This window comes from Ochotona princeps, chromosome 2, assembly GCF_030435755.1.
Source record: "Ochotona princeps isolate mOchPri1 chromosome 2, mOchPri1.hap1, whole genome shotgun sequence".
NCBI classification, from domain to species: Eukaryota; Metazoa; Chordata; class Mammalia; order Lagomorpha; family Ochotonidae; genus Ochotona; species Ochotona princeps.
In genome coordinates, this window is record NC_080833.1 from 109,289,242 (window position 1) to 109,310,927 (window position 21,686).

The following is a 21,686-nucleotide window of genomic DNA, read 5'->3' on the forward strand; positions in this document are numbered from 1 at the left end:
CCCTGCTTGGTGCCTGACTCTAACAAGTGCTTCTTTACTCAAGACTGGGTGGTGTTAAGGCTTATAGGACGGGAGCCTGAACGAAGGAGGCGGCGAGGGGGGAGCTGTATGAATTGCACTGACTGGAAGTCATCATCTGAGATGGAAGGGAAGGATTAAAGAATTCCAGGAAGTGACACATTATTGCCAGCCGGTGGTGGTTATTTCAAGTGTTTTGCTTTAAACAACTTGCTATCCATTCCTTTGTAAGGAATGGGTGAGTTTCCATTTTTTGAGACGGGAATAGTAGAGATGCTCTGTGGCTTGAGAATAACAATATATGATTTCTTAAGAGGAAATCACCAAAAGGTGGAAGTCAGAATTCTAACCAGGCAGCAGGCAAGTAAGGGGAGGTTGCAAACTATGAATTAAAAGGCAGGGCAAAAAAACACCCAGTTTTTCTTTATCTTGGAGAACTTGGTTGGAGACAATTGGATGGTGACAGGGGAGGGGACTTGGGGAAATACTGGAAAACATTTATTTTAATTAAAGCTTTATTTTTATTGGAAGGGCAGATTTACAGAGAGGAGACAAAAAGATCTTCCATCTGCTGCTTCAGTCCAAGAGGCAGCAACAGCTGCAGCCAAGCTCATCTGAAGCCAGGAGCCAGGAGCCTCCTTCAAGTCTCCCATGCAGGTGCAGGATCCCAAGCCCTTAGGCCGTCCTCAACTGATATCCCAGGCCACAAGCAGGGAGCTGAATGGGAAGTGCAGCAGCTGGCACATAAACTGGCACCTATATAATGCCAGAACTGGGATTCTGGTGCTTGTAAGTGTTGGGTCCATGGAGAAACCTTAATGAGTCAAAGCTTTGGTATAATTCAGGAATGGGCTTGGTAAGAAATGCCTCATACTTCTGTCATCTCCTAAGATAAATATTCTTCATTCCTGGCCAATTCCTGTTGTTAATTTGTTCCTGGATTTATTTACTTATTTATGTTTGTTTCTAGCTATCCAGTTTTACTTAAAAACTATTTTTGAGAAGGAGAGCAAGCATCTACCTGTTGGTTCACTCCTTAAATGGTTACAATAGTCAGGTCTGTGCCAGGCCAAAGCTAGGAGCCAGGAAGTATATTCTATATTCCCACATGGGTGGCAGACTCCAAGTACTTAGGCCACCATCCACTGCCTTCTCAAGCATATTAGCAAGAAACTGGACTGGAAGCAGAACATCTGCCTGTACTGTAATAGGGGGCTTGGGTCCAACGTGGCAGTTTAATTTCTGTGCCACAGCACTGGCCCCATATCATCCCAACTTGGGATCTCAATTTGCATTTCAGATGTTTCCTAGGAAAATATTTCTCAAATGGGGTAACAGGCCTCCAGCAATGCTGTTAACACACACAGAGGAGCATGAGTTCTCCTATTTATAAGGCTCTTGGAAATATCACAAAAGCAGCTGTATTTCTATACATATCACGTTCAGGGTAACAGATGATAGAGAACATGGTTGCTATCTGCCAGTGGAATTAATATTTCTCAAAGTGAGGTCTACAGAGTAATCTTGGAGGCCCCAATTCCAGAAGTGTCAGAAGCACCAATAATACAGCTTTTATTTCCTCCAACTCAACCTGCCCTTTCCTCCTGACTCCTATTCCCATGTGCTTGGTTTAAGTGATTAATTCTAGCAACTGGGGAGATTCCTGGAACAACACTGTTTTAAACATTTCAGTGAGATCTGACCTGATGTGACATTTGCAATCACAGGTTATGGCTCTCATGCTTGTGCAGATAGTAAGAGAGCAGGGGACTTTTCTAAAGAAAATAAAATAGACCAAATCACAGTATAGATATAAAATTTAGATTTGGATCATTATTCTGTACTATCTAGAATGTGACAACTGTGGTAGATACCAAAAGTTAAAAAACAAGCAAACGAAAAACCAGTTGGGCTTGGTGAGTGGCTCAACAGACTAATCCTCCACTACTGGCATCCTATATGGGCACCAGTGCCAGCTATTCCACTCCCCACCCAGCTCCCAGCTTATGGCTTGGGAAAGCAGAAGAAGATGGCTCAAGTCCTCTGGGACTGTGTATCCGTGTGGGAATCCTGAAGGAGGTTCCTGGTTGCTGGCTTTGGGTTGGCTCAGCTCCAGCCACTGTGGCCATTTAGGGAATAAAGTGAACCAGCAGATAGAAGATTTTCAAAACAAAACTAGTTCTTGTTTTTGCAGTTAGGAAGGAACTATTAATAAAACAGCACTGGGGGGCCCGGCGGCGTGGCCTAGCGGCTAATGTCCTCGCCTTGAAAGCCCCGGGATCCCATATGGGCGCCAGTTCTAATCCCGGCAGCTCCACTTTCCATCCAGCTCCCTGCTTGTGGCCTGGGAAAGCAGTTGAGGAGGGCCCAATGCATTGGGACCCTGCACCCGCGTGGGAGACCCGGAAGAGGTTCCAGGTTCCCGGCTTTGGATCGGCGCGCACTGGCCCGTTGTGGCTCACTTGGGGAGTGAATCATCGGACGGAAGATCTTCCTCTCTGTCTCTCCTCCTCTGTGTATAACTGGCTGTAATAAAATGAATAAATCTTTAACAAAAAAACCCAAAAAACAAAAACAGCACTGGGGTCTGAGCTCGAGCCCCAAGTTTTTGTAGAAGTGGAGGTGGACTTTTCCAGTTAGCAGATGTCTTATTTTTAACGAACTAGCTAGCCAAATTCCCAGTATTGGTGTGTGGCTGGGACAAAATTTTGTCCTTCCAGTTAATGGCACCAGTGGACTTGTTTTCCCTAATTAGTGCGTCACTATTTCTGAAACATCCGAGCACAGACTCTGGAGTTCTGGTTCCAACACTGCTGCCTAGGTGATGTTAAGTAAGTTACTTCGCCTTCCCTAGTTTCAGTTTTCATTTCTCAAAATGCCACTGAACAGTTTCAGAGGAGTAAGAAGGTTAATTAACAAGCTATGTGGTTTTGTGCATGTTACTTAATCCATCTGCTGCTTCTGTTTCTTTCCTCATTTTAGTTTCAGGACCTTCCAACAAAGGGCTGTTGTAAGGGTTAATCAATGAATACAGGGAAACCAGATTGTGACAGAAATGGCCTAACACATAATGGCTTAAGATGTGGTCTGGAGCTATGGGCAGCCTCAGAGATTGCTAAGGACATGGTTAAAGTCTGTGCAAAGGATGGTTGTACACAATGACACTGCATGTTTGAGAAAAAGCTGGATATCTGGTAGGGATACTTAAGGTGCTAACTAGTTAGGATTGAGTTCAAATTAGAAAATATTTTACTATTGCAGAAATCGTTAGCTTATCTAGTAGTCACCAGCACTGAGTGTGCCCATGTGGGGCCCAGGACGCTGACAATGTGGTTTTAACGAAGATGTTCTTGGAAAGAGGATGGAGAAGATCCTGGGAGATAAACTGAAGGTAGGGGAAGAGAAAAAAATAGCAAGCTTACGAATGCGCACTTAGGAAAAGTTTTTTTTCCATTTAATACTAGACTTTCAAGGATTCAGATGCAAGCTTTTTATGCAATTACATCCAATGTTAAAATTGGTAATACATAATTTACAAAGATTAACATCAAAACAATCATCTATTTAGATACGCTTTTGTAAAAAGGAAATATATTAGCAGCATTTATATTTTCCGCAATCACACAGCCTACAGACATGCAGACTAACTTGGTATCTATTTGCAGTGATGTAGTGCTTTTGTCCCGCATTTCAAACACCAAAACCCACCTGGCAGCTGGGGGTTCTTATATTTTGTTATTATAAAATAACTGAAAAATAAAAAAGGCATTAATTTCTACACCAGTAAGAAAACAAGTTTTTGCACTTACCTAACATTTGATTGTCTAAAAAACATTTGTTTTTAGTCTTTCAACAAAAGAAAGATAAAATGACAGAGCGTAGTGTCTTTTGCTTCTGTTTTTGCATTTTACAAAGTTTTTTTAAAATTTTTATCTTTTTTAAAATTTTAGTGTTTTAACACTATTAAAGGAAACATTGAATTTTAATCTCTTTCTTGTCATTTTCTTGCTTTTGACTAAAAGGAGACTTCCCCCCCGCAAAGTGCCCCTAGTCCCAGTTCCCTCCCACCCACTCCCTGCAAGGAAAAACAAAAGAAACCACTCAAACGGGCTTCGACATGCGATTTTTTCCAGCTCCACACATGAGGATCTTATACCCAGGTCTCTTAGTAATGTACAGTGCTTCTCTACAGTAAGAAAATACTCCAAACTATTTTCTTAATTCTCTTTTTTCTTTAATAAAATATTTATTTTGCTTTTTCTCTGCTCATGGGGATCTAGGCATCCCCTGCCTCTTTTTTTTTTTTTTTTCCCTCAAGAATGACACAGAAAGGAAAAGAAAAAAAAAATTCAATGGAATGGAAGGTGGTAAATGTTTCTACCTAAACGAGTCAGAGCATCGTCATCATAAGGGAAAATGTACAATTAGGACAGCATTGGTCCAATATTAGAAAAAAGTAATGGGGACATGTTTACTATTGTATTGCTTACCAATCACGCAGCAGATATATACACACACACACACACACATATATATATATATATACATACACACACACACACAACTTGGCACATTTAAAAACCATCTTTTATAAGAACATCTAAAACATATATGCATATGTATGTCTGAAAAGACAACAAAGCAAAGCTTTTTAAATTTCATTTTTAAAGAGACAGTATAGTCTAGTAACTTCTGGGCAAGAGAATGGGAGAGAAGGAGACACCCTGGATATACCTCCTGATGATGAGGTCATTCAGGAGGGTGGAGAAAAGATGGGATTAGAGGGGAAGGGAGAACACTGTCTCTTTAAGAGATGAACATTGAAACTGTACAAGTAAGAAAACAAAAGTAGTGTTTTCAGTTGATAATCTGCACTCACAACAAATACTCTGAGAGGTGAATACTGTTGAACAGGTTATGTAGTGACTTTAGTTGGGAGGTTAGAGTTTCTGTTGTGTGGGGTTAAATGATTTTATTGTGAAATTAGTTTCTGATTGCACAGCACAGCAGACACACAAGAAACCACAGCGCATCAAAAACAGCACATGTGTTGGCGGGGGCCTGGCTTTCTCATTAGGAAAAAAAATGTGTTCGGCAGGTTATGAAGGGTGAAAACAAAAAACTGAAAATAGTTACAAGACACACTGCCCTTCGGACCCCATAGGGGCCCTCCCTGTCCCAGAATTCCATTTGAAGGGGCAGAAGCAGGGAGAGGAGCAGCAGCCCTAAGTGCTTTGAGCCATCAACACACACTTTCCTTTGACCTGGTTGCACAAAAAGGAGAGAGAAACATTCCCACCAGGGATCTGGGAGGACGTCCCAGCTGGCATTTCTGTTCAGGCCTCCGGGGTAGCTCTTGGAGCCAATGCAGAACAGAGGGGGTAGGGCTGGGGGTCCTGGCTCTATCCCTTTGGATTGAGTTTTACCTGGGTGGAGGAAGCAGCTTCTTAGCAGTGCCTGTGAGATCACAGGATGACCCAGAAAAACCTAAGCTGTTGGGGGAGGCAAGTACCAGCAGGTGTTGGTTCTCCCCAGTGTGGTCCTCCCTCCTTTCTACATTATTACCATTAGGGTGATGCAATGGAGAGGAAAATTAATTAAATTGAATTGTCTTGTACAGACCCCCTTCCTCTTCCTCTCCTCTAGCCTCAAAGTGTGTTAAGTACCTAATATTGACGACATGGCCACATTGCCCTTGCCTGGATGGCCCCTTCCCACCCTGTCCACACGCAGGGAGCAGGAGCAGGACTGATGAGCTCCACAGGCTCGCAGATGCAGGAGGTTCCCATTCCTGGAGGATCACTTCCGAAAGCTGTTCTCTGGGATAAACAACGTACGCCTTCGCAGCTTCCTGCCCGATCCTTCCTCCAGCAAGTAGGTCACGTCAATGGCTGCAAACAGAAACAAGCAGGCTCATCAAATGCAACTCTCCCACTCCTCCCTCCAGATCTGAGCTGCAAGGACAGCAGGGGAATGTAATGATTCGGTCTCTGATCTGTAAGCAGTGTAGGCCTTCCTCTATTAGACGAAGAAAATTCTTTCAGCTCCCCAAATTCTACTTCCAAGATATAACTAAAAGCAGGCCTGTGAAGGAACTACCCCATTATCTTAAAACACTTCCCATGCTAGAGCAGGTAACTAGAAGTTTCCTTAGTGTTGGCAGTGTGAAACAGCACACTGAGCTGCCACCTGCAACCTGAGGGAGCCCTGTGGATGCCAGATCAAGTCCTTAATATGCCATTTCCAAACAGGCTCCCTGCTAGTGAGCCTTAGAAAGCAGCAGCATCTGGCTCCTGCCACGCACACGGAGACTTGGATCGAGTTCTGGGCTCCCAACTTGGCACAGCCCCTGTTGTTGTAGCCATTTATGTGGAGAGTGAAACTGCATGGAAGATCTCTCCCACCCAGATCCTTCTGCCCTGTAATCATGTCTTTCAAAGAAATAAAATCTTTAAAGAAAGAAAACAAACAACTCCCCCTGAAAACAAAACACAGGTGTTCTGTTTTCTCTCCCTCTTTAATTATTCACCAATTACTGCATTTAATTTCTAGAAAAAAAATTATTTGAAAGGCAGAGAGAAATAGAAATAGAAATACAGAAAGAACTCTTCCAGCCTGCACAACAGTTAGGACTGGCCAAGCTGAAGCCAGGAGCCTGGAACTTATCTCAGGTCTCCAACATGAGTGCCAGGAATCCAAGTACTTGAGCCATCACCTGCTGCCTTTCATGCTGTGTATAAGCAGGAAGCTGGAAGGAGGAGAGCCAGCTATGAAATCCAGGCTCTGAGATGGGATCCAAAAGCAAGAAGTGGCTTAATCGGTACACCAAATGCCTGCCCCTCTTAATCACTTTACACCCCAGATATGAGCCTGATTTTTCTTACCATTTTTTCCAGGAATTTTTTCCAGCAGATTAAGCAGGATCTGGTTGAGCCGTTCCCGTTGGTTATGCCGTCGCTCCTCAGGGGTGCAGGCTGGCTGGGCCTCTGGACTGCTTTCCTCTGCTTTTTTCTCACCCTCATTGACTTCAGCAGCAGCTCGCTCCTGTTCTGTCTCTGCCATGCTGTGCATCTCGCTGGCTGCTTGCTCCTGGCTGGCTAGAACTTCTTCAATCAAGGGCAGAGCATCATCCTCCTGGCCCAGGTCTTTGAGGGCGGGCTTTGAGCGCTCAGACTTCCAGGAGGATCTGCCAGAAGGATATGGGACTTTAGGACAAAGCCAAGGAGGCACTTGGGGAGGGATGGGGAATGTAGGTAAGAGTTCTCAACATGGCTTGAAATGCCAAGGTAAGAAACCAGTAACTCATTCTTTTGTGGCCCAGCTCTGGCCATTGTGGCCAACTGGGTAATGAACTAGCAGATGAAATCTTTCTCTCTTTTTCCCTCTCCTTTCTTTCAAGGACTCAAGCACTTGAGCTGTTCTCTGCTTCCTTACCAGGCAATCTAACACAGAGCTGGATCGCAAGTGGGGCAGCCAGATCTGGAACCAGTACTCGTATGGGATGTCAACACAGCAGGTAGTGGCTTAGCCCATTATGCCAAAATACTGGTTCCTGTAACTTAAGCTTTTTTTTTTCCTAAGATTTATTTATTTTATTGGAAAGGCAGATATACAGAGAGAAGATGAGACAGAGAAAAGATCATCCAATCACTGTTTCACTCCCCAAGTGGCTACAATGGCCGGAGCTAAGCTGAGCTGAAGCCAGGAGCCAGGAGCTTCTAGATTTCCCATGTGGGAGCAGGGTCCCAAGGCTTTGGGCCATCATCGACTGCTTTCCCAGGCCACAGGCAGGGAGCTGGAAATGAACCGGCACATGCAAGGCAAGGACTTTAGCCACTAGACTACCGTGCCAGGCTCTGTAATTTAGTTTCTATTGGTAAAATTAAACTTTGTCTATTTCTTGGAAGGGCCAAGGCAGAGATAAACAGACACAGAAATCTTGCCATCTGCCGAGTCATTTCCCAAATGCCTGTACCAGCTTAGGGATGGGCCAGGCCAAAGGCAGGAACTTAGACTGGGTGTTCCACATGAGTGGCAGGGACTAAAGGACTTCAGCCAACATAGGCTGCCTCCCAGGACGTGCATTTAGCAGGCAGGTGAAACTGGAAGGATCTGGGACTTGAACCCAGGCACTCTGAAATAGGATGCAGGTGTCTGAAATGACAGTTTAACTGCTCTGCCAAACATGTACCCTAAACTTTTATTCTTTTCCTTAGGCATCTGAAACATGTATGAGAAGGAAACCCATAAAAATATAACAGGGCGGGGCCTGGCGGTGTGGCCTAGTGGCTAAAGTTCTCACCCTGAACGTGCCAGGATCCCATGTGGGCGCTGGTTCTAATCCCGGCTGCTCCACTTCTCATCCAGCTCCCTGCTTGTGGCCTGGGAAAGCAGTTGAGAACAGCCCAAAGCCTTGGGACTCTGTACCTGTGTGGGAGATCTAGAAGAAGTTCCTGGTTCCTGGTATTGGATCGGCGTAGCACTGACCGTTGCCACCACTTGGGGAGTGAATCATCGGACGGAAGATCTTCCTCTCTGTCTCTCCTCCTCTATGTATATCTGACTTTCCAATAAAAATAAATAAATCTTTGAAATATATATAAATATATATTATATAAATATAATAAATATATTTATCTTATATATAAAATATATGTAAATATACACAAATGTATATATATAAAAAACAAGGCTGATAAAGCTGCTTACCTGGTTCTGACCGCTTCAATAAGAGAAGTATGAAAAAACCTGTACAGTCCAATGATAATAATAGGCATCTAATAAAGGATTTACTTCTCCTGTATCCCCCCCTTTTTTTGCATCTTTTATATTGTATTTTCTCCCTTATAATAAGCTACTGAGGTGGGTAAAGCAGTTATTATGCCTTCATTCAACAGAAAAGGAAACTGTTCAATCTCCAGGAATGCCTTTTTCAAGGATCAAATAAGCAAAAACAGTAAATATAGACCTATACTATTCAGTCAAAACTGTACTCCTGGCTACTTGTTTCTTTTAAAATTTTTCTTCATTTTCTTTCTTTCTTTACTTATTTGAGAGGCAGAGAGAAAGAGAGAGAGAGTGAGAGCATATTCACATCTGCTCATTTACTCCTGCTGGGGAACTCCACCCAAGTCTTCCATTGGGGTGATCAGGATCCTAAGTACTTGAACCATCACTTGCTACAACCCCAGGTACGCACTAGCAGGAAGCTGGAACTGGCAGCAAAGCTGGGACTCACACCTAGGCATTCTGATAGAGGACTGAACCTATATACTGATGTGGGAAGCTGACATTTCAACAGTTAGGCTAAATGCCTGCTCCATATGTCTGTTTCTTTACAGAGGTACCAACAACTGAGATACCTGAAGGTAATGGGGAAGCTTACAGACATCTGAACAAGTGTTTTCTGAGTTTGTTTGGAGTTCTGTTACAAACCACCTCCTTCTTTATATCTTTACTCTGCAGTTCTCTTTCCTGCCCCAACTGAGACCCCATAAGGGGACTACACACAACAAAGCCTAGTTTTCCAAATCAGTGCTGACACCATATGGAACTAATTCTGCAGAGAACAGCCAATACTAAGAGATGGATGAGAGGGAAGCTGCTTGTTCTCTTGCTCAAGTCAGGATAATCTCTTAGGATCTTTCCATCTCTATGGGACTCACCGTCCTCCATTTCTCTTGTAGTTGTCTGGAACATAATGAGGCTGTAAAAAAGAAAAGGGAAAGGTAAGCACATTGCTCCTAGGCTGGTCTAGGATCACTCAAGGTACATAGGGCTACAGGACTTCTAAGTATTTTGTGTTTCATGGCAGAAATTACAAATTATATCAATCTGTAGGCCATAATGGTTTTTAACATTCTGTAATCCTAGAACGACAGATCCACTGAAAATGTCTCAGAAAGGAGAAGTTCAAGTAGGATTGTATTACAGCCAACAGATGAACAGATAACTAAAATTCCATTTTTATTTATTTTCTTTAACTTGAAAAGCAGAAAAACAGGGACAAAGACATCTTTCATCTCCTTAAATGCCTGTAATAGACAGGGCTGGGACAAACCAGAACCAAGAGCCTGAGCTTCAATTTGGTTCTTGCAGAGGGGTTGAAAAAGTTGAAGTATTTGGGTCATCCTCTCTTGTCTTCCTGGGTGTGCATTAGTAGGAATTTGGAACGGGAAGCAGAGTCAGGATTTGAACCTAGACACTCTGATACAGGGTGCCAATGTCCCCGTAGCTTCTTATTTGCTGAGCCCAACAGGAGCCTCATGTATAGCCAGTCTTTACAAGATGAGTACCACAGAACACCAGTGCCTGTTTTCAAAGACTGGGAAGAAAAATACATAGCAAAATGGCTGAAAATAAGTCACTCATAATAGTTATTTTCTGGGTAGTGGGGTAGTTTTTTTCTCTTAGGTTTTAAATCTAGGCATAAAAATAAGCACTAAATTGTCTTTAGCAAAGGTTTTTCTGGGTTCTATTCATTCTTTCTGCCTCTTAAGATTATGACCATGAAAAATAATACAAACAAAACACAACCAAAATCCTAGAGATGTTGAGCTCAATAGCAAAGATTAGCAGTGAATGCAGAAAGGAAAATCTGATCAAAGTATAATATTTTAATCAATGATTCCCTGAGAGATGTGAGACAGAATGTTTTTATGCTGTTAAAACAACCCAGAGAGAGATTTCTAGTTTGGATTGGAAATAGGATAAGGAAGACAGAAACTTGATTCTCACTCAGTAAATTCCACATAAGAACCACACTGTCCTGATGTGTACTGGTAAGGAAAAAAGGAAACTTACTGAGAAATCCCTTTTGGGTGTGAGCTTCTTGGGGAAGTGATCAAAAGCATAGGGCTTGGTGCAGACAGGATAGCGGTTCCGGTGTATCTTATAAAAAAGATGTGCGGATTTGTCAAGCCGGTAATCACAGATGTAGACATCTTGCTCCTTCACTCCTTTGGGTCTCCCTGTGAATCCAAATACTGTTAAATAGTCCTTTCCCTATCCCTTTAACCCCTGGATGCCCACAGACTACTACATCCCAATGGGGAAGGAGCTATACCCTTATAAGAAGCAGTAGCTACCTGCAGAGGATGAATCACAACCCATTTGGTGGTTGTAAAATAAAGGGCAGTTCCCATGGACTAGTAACCAAAATGAGAAGGGAATGTTAAGTAGAGAATGGTACAATATAGGATGGAAAGAAAGCCAAAATGTAAATTGAATGCTGCAGGGATATTCGAATGGATATTTTGATTAGAAAAATAGCAGAATATAAGAAGTCAGGGGAAATGAAAGGAAGTATAAAAGGCAATTACATTTGGAAATGTATCCTTTTTAACTGGGAGAAAGTGTCAGTGTCATGGAATTACAAGCAGTTTTCAGGTCTAGAATGGAATATAAACTCTTTTGGATGGCTTTCGTATTATACTGAGATAAAGAAGTAGGTGGCTGAACTTTGCTAAAAATGAGAATGAATTTATGTGAAATATTATTAAAGATTTATTTATTCTTGGGCCCAGCGGTGTGACCTAGAAGCTAAAGTCCTTGCCTTGAACGCGCCGGGATCCCATATGGGCGCCAGTTCTAATCCCGGCTGCCCCACTTCACATCCAGCTCCCTGCTTGTGGCCTGGGAAAGCAGGTGAGGACGGCCCAAAGCTTTGGGACCCTGCACCCGCATGGGAGACCCAGAGGAGGTTCCTGGTTCCCAGCTTCGGATCGGCGCAGTACCAGCCGTTGCGCTCACTTGGGGAGTGAATCATCGGACGGAAGATCTTCCTCTCTGTCTCTCCTCCTCTCTGTATATCCGACTTTGCAATAAAAATAAATAAATCTTAAAAAAAATAAAAAAGGATTCATTTATTCTTATTGTAGAGTTACACAGCAAAGAAGGAGGAGGGGAAAAAGTAGAGGAGGAAGAGGAATAAAAACGAGAGAGAGAGAGAATCTTCCATTCACTGATTTCACACTCTAGATGGCTTAAAAAACTAGAGCTGAGCCAATCAGAAGCCAGCAGACAGGAACTTCTTCTGGGTCTCCCACATTTGTGCAGGTCCTCCTAGGAGTTTTAACCATCCTCCACTGCTTTCCCAGGTCATAAGCAGGGAGCTGTCAGAACAGGTGCTCAGAAGTAGATCAGCCAGAGCACAAACCGAAGCTCATATGGGCTGCTGGCACTGCAGGCTGAGGCTTAGCCTGCAACACCATGTACCAGTTCCCCAAACTTTACATTTTTAAAAAGATTTATTTATTTGGAGGGTAGAGTAGCAGAAAGAGATACTCCACCCTTTGGTTTAGCCCCCAAAACAGTCACAACAACTGGTACTGGGTCAGGTCAAAGCCAGGATCCTAGAACTCCATTTGGGTTGCCCACATAACTGCAGAGGACCAAGTATCTGGGCTATCTTCTGGTGCAGCTAGTATCTGAACCAGCACTTACATGGGAAGTGGACATTGCAGGCAGAAGCTTACCCTACCACATCCTAACCCTCACTTATTATCAAGATGTGAATATGAACCATAAACTAAGTGATTTTATAAATTTATTTAATTATTAAAAGACCTTTAAAATACTATTTTTCATTTTTTGGGAAAAATTGCTATTTCAGTTCAGAATTTGCTCAAGGACACTCAGGTAATATGTTACAGAGTTGGGATAGGAAATTAGTATACAGTAATAAAAACAAGTTATCTAAAATGGGAATTAACATTTATTGAGTATGAAACACTAGATACAAGAAAGGGAAAAGTATCTGAAATTTCACAGCCAGCCTTGAAGAATCTTTTATCACACAGAAATAACAGGACTGGCCAGGGGTGGGAGGGAGGGCAGAGGGATGGGATGATGAATGCAGATTAATGAACAGGGGATTTTGAGGTTGATTCTTAACCTTCCAAGATCACTTACCTTTACAGTATGTATAAAGGTCTAACACACAGCAGGTCCCCACAACGGCTTCCAGAGGAATGATCTCATAAAGTGGCACACGAAACAGTTCATTGTGATAGAACCGGCGGGATGGGGAATGGTGGGTTTCATGGGGACGGAAATAATGGTGACCAAAGGCAAATCGTTCCTCTCTAAAAAAAAAAGTAAGAAATGGGAGGCTGATTAGTAAAATTCTTGAATATTTAGCTCTACTGGTAGGATACAAACAGGATGTCAGCACATACTTTTCATTTTTCCAAAGCTTCTCAATGCGAAAGATGTCAAGTTTATCTCGGTTAATGTGAGATAATAGCCTATAGGACTGACGAACTGGATGGCCATCAGGAGTGCGCCGACTATCTCTCATCAGATACACACAGTCACCTAGGAAAGCACCAAAGGAGAAAAGGAAAATGATTCTTACATGAATTCTGGTAGGCATACATTTATCTGACCCAGAGTCTTCACAAAAAGAACACATCATCTAAGTATAAATATGAGGAGCTAAAATCAACGTTCTAAAGGTAAGGATTATTAATTCTTGATTGCGAGGATGACATGAGGGAGATCTATTATTTCTTGTGTTTCTGCTTTGTCTTTCTCAGTTGTAACATTAGCTTTATAAAACTCTCCAAAGCAGTATTTGGTGGAGAAGTGTGATACACGTAAGCATAGGGCTAAAATATACAAAAACTACTGATATTGAAGGACATAGGAGACAATAACTATTACGCAGAAATATTTCCTACATTGGGAGGTCAATTTTGGAAAAGCTGGGTTAACGCCTCTATACACACCTTGACGAAGCAGCAAGTCATCTCGGAGCAAACAAATGAAATAAACACAGCCTGGCTGAGCATAGTGGGGCCGAGGGATCATGGGCACCTCCTGGTAAGAGGAGAAAGCTAACAGTTAAGAACAGAAATGACTGCATTAGTCTACTGATCTCCATGCAAGAGAGAAAAAGGAACCAAAACTATAATTATCAATAAAAAATTACTGTTAGTCATTTCAATATACCACATACATGAAAAAATACGAAAGCAACTAGAGTTGTTACACCTGGAAAAGTGGAGCCTGGTACAATGGCTCAGTGGTTAAGTCCTTGCCTTGTAAGCTTAAGGATACCATAATGGCACCAGTTCATGTCCTAGCTGCTCCACTTCCCATCCAGATCCCTGCTTATGGCTTGGGAAAGATAAAGGTAAAGATCTTCCATCTACCGGTTCACTCCCCAAATGGCCTCCATGGCCAGAGCTGAACTGATCACAAGCAAGCAGCTTTTCTTGGGTCCCCCATGTGGGTGTAGCGTCCCAAGGCTTTGGGTTATCCTTTATTGCTTTCCCAAGACGTAAGTAGAGAGCTGGAAGAGAAGTGGAGCAGCTGGCATATGAACCAGCATTCACATGGGATCCCAGTACTTGAAAGGGAAAGATTAGCCAATAGTCACGGTAACACCCCTACAGATTATGAAGGATCTTCCTCCAGGTCTCCCATGTTTGTCATCCTCTACTAATGGGAAGCAGGGGAATGAGGAAAGTGTGATAGCCTTCTTGAAACTCTATGTATGGAATGCACAGACTCTTCTCTATACAGTAATAAAATTAAAAAAAGTCTGGGCAAATATTTTATCTTCAGTGCTCTAACGTGAGCCCAAGATTAACATTTAATGACTTTAAGGCCACTGTCCTTTACAGTAAAACATTACTTAACATAAATGATACTTAGAACAGTATTTGAGGGCCTGGCGGCGTGGCCTAGCAGCTAAAGTCCTCGCCTTGAATGCACCGAATCCCATATGGGCGCCAGTTCTAATCCCAGCAGCTCTACTTCTCATCCAGCTCCCTGCCTGTGGCCTGGGAAAGCAGTCAAGGATGGCCCAATGCCTTGGGACCCTGCACCCGCGTGGGAGACCCGGAGGAGGTTCCTGGCACCCAGCTTTGGATCAGCACAGCACCTGCCGTTGTGGTCACTTGCGGAGTGAATCATCGGACGGAAGACCTTCCTCTCTGTCTCTCCTCTCTGTATATCCGACTTCGTAATAAAAATAAATAAATTAAAAAAAAAACAGTATTTGAGAAGTTACTGTCATACATAGTTGTACTATTTATAAAAGCCTTAGTTTCACATAAAAAATAATATTAAAACATTAAGAAAAAAACCTCTTAGTTTTGGAGCAGGTGATGTAGCATGATGGGCTAAGCTGCTACTTGGAATGCCAGCCTTCAGTGAACACTGGTTTGAGTCCCAGCTGCTTTACTTCCTTTTTTAAAAAAATATTTATTAATTTTTAAAATAATTTTTACATAGTTAATTAGGGTGATAAGGGAGAGGTGCCGTCTGCAGAATCAAATGTACTGCCATATCCTCCACATGCACCTGGATATGCTGTCTATTGCTCTGTTTAAGCCACTGAGGAGGCCCAGCTCTGACGCATGTACTCCATGGTCAGACCATGGAACTCGTATTTCTCTCCATGGTTGGGGTTCTGAGTCCAGCAATTCAGTTGGGGGGATTCCTAAAGAAACCTCATCTGAGGTGATCCCAGACCTGATTCTTGTGTGTGCTTGCCAATATAGGGTCTGGCACAGTCCGTCGCCCCAATCAGCTTCTGTACATACTGGTGGTTGCAATTGCTGTGTCAGTACTGCCTCTAGTCCTGTCTTCTACATAAACCAATGGGTGTTGCAGCCCCCCCCCCCCCGATCCTGCCCACCACACACTTGGTCCTCACGCAAACCAGTGGGAGCTGAAGCCTAGTCAAAGCAACCCACAATAACCCTGATCAGGCCTGCCCCCTGCCCTGGTTCCTGTGTTTGCCAGTATGTAGACTGTTTCAGTCTGTCCCACATCCATTCAGCTCTCCTACATGTCAAAGGGCATGGAAGCTAAGTTCAACCCAACCAGCCCTCCACTACCCAGCATACACATGAGCTAGCAGGTGCCACTCTCTGTCTAGCCATGCCTTCCCCTAGTCCTGGTTCTCCTGCTCACTAGTCGGAGTGGCAATCCAAGAGGGCAGTGCTCATTCTTCCCCTACTGGGCCCACTCCCACTCATGGATCTTGTACTCTTCAGGTGGTTCTGCAGTTAAACTTGACATAATTTGCCCCCCATGCCAGCATCTGCCAGCTGATGTTGCGGCAAAGCCCATCCAACCCACTCACTCTGACTTATGCATGCACCAGTAGAAACAGTCAATCAAGCCTGTCATTCCCCTGATCTAGCTCACATGAGGTTAACAGGTATCATACCCCTGCCCGGCCTGCTCTACCCCCATCCAACTCTCATGCTAACCAGTGGGAGTAGTGGTCCAGCAGTAGAGTCCTATGCAGCATCCCTATAGTGTACGCCCCAATCCCTGGGTCTCACGTGTGCTGGTCGGGTGCTGTGGCCCAATCTGGTACGGCCTGCCTCACCTCGGCGTTTGCCAATGGGTACTGTAGCCTGGCCTGGCCTGCCCCACCACAGGTCCAGCTCATGCTGGTGGAGGCTACAGCCCAGTGCAGCCCTGCCGGCCTTCAGTCTGCCCCTGCCTGTGCCAAATGTATGCTGGCGGGTACCATTCCCTGGCCTGATCTGGGCTGCTCCTTATCATGGTTTTTGTGCTCACCTGCAGGTACTGTGTCCTGACTGAAGAGTTCCCCAAGATCCTCCCTCAGAACCTCTCCCAGTGCCAGATCTTGTGCCCATCGGTGGGTCCATGGGCCAGCCTTACTTCATCCACCTCCTGTCCTAGTAGAAACAGTGGCCTTTCCTGACTGGCCTTCATCCATTCTGATTTTTACTGCTGGGTGTTACAGCCCAGCCAAGCCTGGTCTACACCCAGACACAGCTCACATATGATTAAGCAGAGGCAGAGACCTAGCCCAGCCCATCCTACAACCACTTTGGTTCTCACGAGCACCAGTGGGTGCTGGAGTCTAGCCCAGTCTTTGCACCCATACCCAGTCTACACTTATGCCAATGGACAGTGCAGCCATGTCCAGACCAGACAGCAGCCCCCATTCAGGCCCTTGCACTCATTGGGGGCACCACAACCCAGTCAGTGCATCCTCTTTGCTCCCCAATCAAGCCTGTTCCCAGCCATAGATCTTGTAGGTACCAGTGGTTGCTCTGACCTGGCTTGGCACAGTCCCTCCTCCGTTTTGACCTTTGCCTTTGGATGCTGCAGCCTGGCCTGACCCAGCCTGCCCCTAGTCCCATCTCTCACTGGTGGGTGCTGGAACCTGGCCCTCTTCAGTCTGCTCCCATCCCTGGTTCATGCAAACTGATAGGTGTGACAGCCTAACCTGGCATGACCTGCACTCCAGCCTGACTTCTGCACTTGCCAGTGAGCTAAGGTTTGCTCAGCTCTGCCTGTTCCACCCACTTCCAAAACCAACCCACACATTTGCCAACCACTGGAGCTGCTTGCCCAGCTTGCCCAACCCCCAGACCTGGACCATGTGCTCACTAGCAGGACCTATGACCCACTAAGGGAGTTTCCCAAGTTCTCCCACTCGGCCCACTCCCAGACCTAGACAGACCTCATGCATGCCAGCAGGTGCTAAGCCCTTGCCTGGCTTAGCCTACCACTGCATCTTGCCAAACAGTTGGCAAATCCTGGGCTTGTCCTATCCCAAGGTTTGAGAATTTCCTCCGTCCACAGCAACCATGTTGTGGGTGGGTCTCAGATTGCTCTGGGCATGCTCAGGATCATGGATTCACCCATCGCTGCCATGTTGGTGGGCAGAATCCAGGTAAGTTTGCTCAGAGGCACGGGTGTCTGAATCCCCTAGCCATGTGGCTGTGGCTGGGAGAATTCGTGCCAGCCAAGGCTTCCTGGTGGGGATCCTTGTTCCATGTCCACCTCTGCCAAGTGGTGGACAAATCCTGAGCTTGTGTGTGGTAAGAACACCAATGGTGCTGGGCTTTGCCTGCTGGCTGCAAAGTGGTATACTCTGGGGTCTTGGGGTTTGTAACTACTGCCCTAAGTATATCCATGAATAAGGCCACTCTAAGTGTAGGTGAGCAATGAATCCTGCGGGACACCCAATGACAGGGCCACTGTACTTGCAGGTAAGTGAGGGGAATGAGACCTGATGGTTTGAAGGGGAGATCTTTATGGGTCAGACTCATGCACCAGCCCACATAGGAGTCTGGAGTTGGGCTTGTTAATGTGGAACACTGATGACCACCCATTGCAGTTCATGAGAAAGCCAGGGTCGGGGGCCTGTCCAACAGGACTAGATCCCAGTACCTGACTAAATGTCGGAACAGGGGATGGGTCACAAAAGGCAGGGCCATGACACTAACCAGCATGCGAGAGAATCAGGTCCGGGGGTAGATTCTGTGGGGAATACGTGAGTCAAACCCTGTGGAAATACAAGTCCCGCTGGTTAGCTCAAGAGTTGGGGTGGTGATGAGCTGAGCTAGGTGTGACCATGGAACCTGCCAACATGCATGGGTACAGGGACCAAGAATAGTCTGAGCAGGTCCAGGCTGCAGCACCGGCATGTCCATGGTAAAACAGGGAGTGAGGCAGGCAGGGTCACAACATTCATCAGTTCATACTAGGCCAGCTGCTTTAGTTCTAATTCAGTTCCCTAAGAATTCACCTGGGAAAACAGTAGAAGATAGCCTAAGTATTTGGACCCCTGCCATTCATGCAGTTGGACTTCTGGGCTCCTGGTTTCAGCTTGGCTCAGCACTGGCTGTTGCAGCCATTTGGGGAGTGTTCCAGCAGATAGAAGATCTCTGTATTTCCTTCTCTGTATATAACTGACTTTCGATTAATAGCTTTTTTAATCTTTAAAAATATATCTTTAAAAAAACAGAGATTGTCCACCTATATCACTCCCCAAATGGCTGCAATGGCTGAGGTTAGGCCCGAACTTCAGTGAGTCTCCCACAAGAGTGCAAAGGCACAAAGACTTGGGATATTTTATTCTTTCCCAGGTACATTAGCAGGGGTAGGATTGGAAGCAGAGCAGCAGCACTAGAGTCAGTGCCCGTGTAACAAGATGCTGGCATCTCAGGTGACAGTTTAACTTGCTGCATCACAATGCTGATGCCAAAATCCTTCTCTGTTTCTTTCCCTCCCTCTGTTAACTCTGATTTTCAAGTAAATGAACTAAAAAAGAGGGAGAGAGAAACCAGAAAAACTCTTTGCTTTATTTAGTACTGTTTCTTCCACAGATTTCTGAATCTTGTCTATTCGCTCCAATCAGCCCTGAGAAAAGGTGGTGGTGGAAGAATTATCGCACTCATTGTAAAGTTTAAGAAATTGACATCCATCGGCCTGCTAGTAGGCTAGCGGCTAAAGTCCTTACCTTGCGTATCTGGATCCCATATGGGCGCCGGTTCATATCCCGGCTGCTCCAGTTCCCTTCCAGCTCCCTGCTTGTGGCCTGGGAAAGCAGTTGAGGACGGCCCAAAGCCTTGGGACCCTGTACCCGCGTGGGAGACCTGGAATAAGTTTCTGGCTCTTGGCTTCGGATCAGCCCAGCTCTGACCATGGCGGCCACTTTGGGAGTGAATCATCGGACAGATTATCTTTATCTCTCTCTCTCCTTCTCTCTGTATATCTGACTTACCAATAAAAAAAAATAATAATAACAGCAAAGAAATTGAGATCCAGTTAGGCTGACTTACCAAAAGAAATTATGCATAATTAGTGTAGGGCAGATAGGATATCATGCCATGTAAGAGGGCAGCTTACCCTGTCCACAGGCCTGGGGTCACACTGCTCACAAAGGTAATGTTCAACATCTGAGTTCACTCCCATACAGTCACAGTGCTGCCACACCTAAAGAAAATGATATAGCTGAGTGAAGGTGAGGAGGACTTGAAATTATTGAGTCCTAGAGGCTAAAAGTAAAGAAATTAACAGAATGTGGTAAAGCAAAATAGCAACTAAGGAATTGGTGGGTGAAGGAGAATTAGGGGTAAGTGGTAAACAAGAGAAAAAAGGCTAATTTTGTCTAAATAAAATAATGTAGATTGATTCATAATATATATGCGGGCAGCAGAGAAAGAGACTAGGAAGACAAATAACAGAATAGCAAACTATAAATTTACTAAGTTGTGTATGATATAGCTACTGTGAATGACTTTATAATAACAATGTGCTTTTACTTATTCTTGTTTGCCTCCATTCTCCACAGTGGTGAGTCACAGGCCCACTTTTTACACAATGTTATGAGTTCACATGTATTAAATGAAGACTTGGGGTTCACATCTAGGTCTGACTCTTCCTGAGATGCCCTACATGTACTTATGAATTGCACTCTAACTATTCATACGATACAGTGTGTACTATTTAATGTTTTTCAAGGGAAAACACTATGCTAAATATTAGCATCTTCCACAGTACAAATTATGTGAGAAGGGAACAGTACAAAAAATACGAAATAGGAAAAAAAAATAAAGATGAAAGAGACAGGTAAAAAACAATATAAAAATAATGAGGGATAACAGAAACCAAGACTAAGTTACATTTCATTAAAAGCCTCAAGTCATGCTTCTTTGAATATCACCATCCTGACCAGGCTTCTGCTTTGACTCCTGACCCTCACCATGCACTTGTCACACTGGATCATGAGGCCTTCATCCTTGTAGAGACCACAAATACAGCGTATAACATCATCATCCTTCTCATGCCCATTCTCCTTCTCCGAGACTGAAGTTTCACTGCTGTCTGCTTCACTTGCTGTCTCTCCCACAATCTCATCTATTTGGGCTGATGCCTCATGCCGGGCATTGTAATAGGCCTTCCGCAGGCGGCAAACATCTCTTCCAATTGGGGATTTACGCCCATAGTACTTCTGGAGAAAGAAAAATAAAGGAATCAAGTTCGGTCTTTTCAATTTAACTCAAAAATAAATTTGATATTTACTTTTCCATTTTCAGGATTCTACAGTTTTTTAGTACACTGTAACACACATCCCAAGGGTACTCAATTAAAAAAAAAAAAAACAAACAAACTTTCTCAACCAGAAATAGGCAAGTTAAGAGGGTAAGGTTCACTTAACAACAAACTACCTAAATCTGTGTTTGAAGTCAGTGAAAAATACCTCAGCATTCCGAAAGACCTTGAGCATGTCAGCATCAAAAGCTTCCACCGTCTTATAATAGCCAGTAAGGATTTGCTTTTCTATGGTGCTGAGATCCAGGGGATCAGAGATCTTCTCATAGTATTCAGCATTTCTAAAATACCAAGGTCAGGGGTATTAATCCAGTATCCTCAGTACCTTTCTAAAACTCAGATGACACCCACAAACGTGAACTTACTTTTTCTTTGGGGGGAGGTTCAAAAGTGGAGCTGCCAGTGTTTGTCGGGAAGAGTCTATAAAGGAATACAAAGTTTAGCAGAAAGGCACAAATATATGGGAAGCCAGCATTATCTCTAACTGAAAAAGTAGAATCACCTTATTTAAAAGTAGAGTCCAGTACTGTATTATAGCAAGGTTAGGCTGCTATTTGCAATTCCAGCATCCCATGTGGGTGCCAGACTGAGTCCCAGCTATTCCACTTCTGATCCAGCTTCCTGTAATGTATCTGGAAAAGCAGCAGATAAAGATCTAAGTGCTTGGGCCTCTGCATCAGTAGCAGAACTGGAAAAAGCTCCCGGCTGCTGGCTTTGACTCGGCCAGCCCTGGCCATTGCAGCCATGTGGGGAATGAACCAATGGATAGAAGATCTTGGAAGATCTTTCTCTGTCTCTCTGCAATTCTGACTTCCGCATAAATAAAT

General features: G+C 44.2%; 1 protein-coding gene across 4 annotated transcripts in view; it reads right to left on the reverse strand.

The window, feature by feature from the left end:
- Positions 1-3,443: 3,443 nt before the first annotated feature.
- ASH1L (ASH1 like histone lysine methyltransferase) overlaps positions 3,444-21,686 on the reverse strand; it is a 213,223-nt gene continuing 194,980 nt past the window's right edge. For all 4 annotated transcript variants that reach the window (XM_004589010.3, XM_058660398.1, XM_058660396.1 and 1 more), the window contains 11 exons: positions 21,225-21,279; positions 21,008-21,140; positions 20,510-20,758; positions 19,654-19,740; positions 13,749-13,839; positions 13,197-13,335; positions 12,931-13,103; positions 10,822-10,988; positions 9,684-9,724; positions 6,903-7,204; positions 3,444-5,909 (listed from right to left, as the gene is read on the reverse strand). In XM_004589010.3, the coding sequence (XP_004589067.2) occupies positions 5,818-5,909; positions 6,903-7,204; positions 9,684-9,724; positions 10,822-10,988; positions 12,931-13,103; positions 13,197-13,335; positions 13,749-13,839; positions 19,654-19,740; positions 20,510-20,758; positions 21,008-21,140; positions 21,225-21,279 (1,529 nt within the window). In that variant the 3' untranslated portion in view covers positions 3,444-5,817. The remainder of the gene's footprint in view (positions 5,910-6,902; positions 7,205-9,683; positions 9,725-10,821; positions 10,989-12,930; positions 13,104-13,196; positions 13,336-13,748; positions 13,840-19,653; positions 19,741-20,509; positions 20,759-21,007; positions 21,141-21,224; positions 21,280-21,686) is intronic.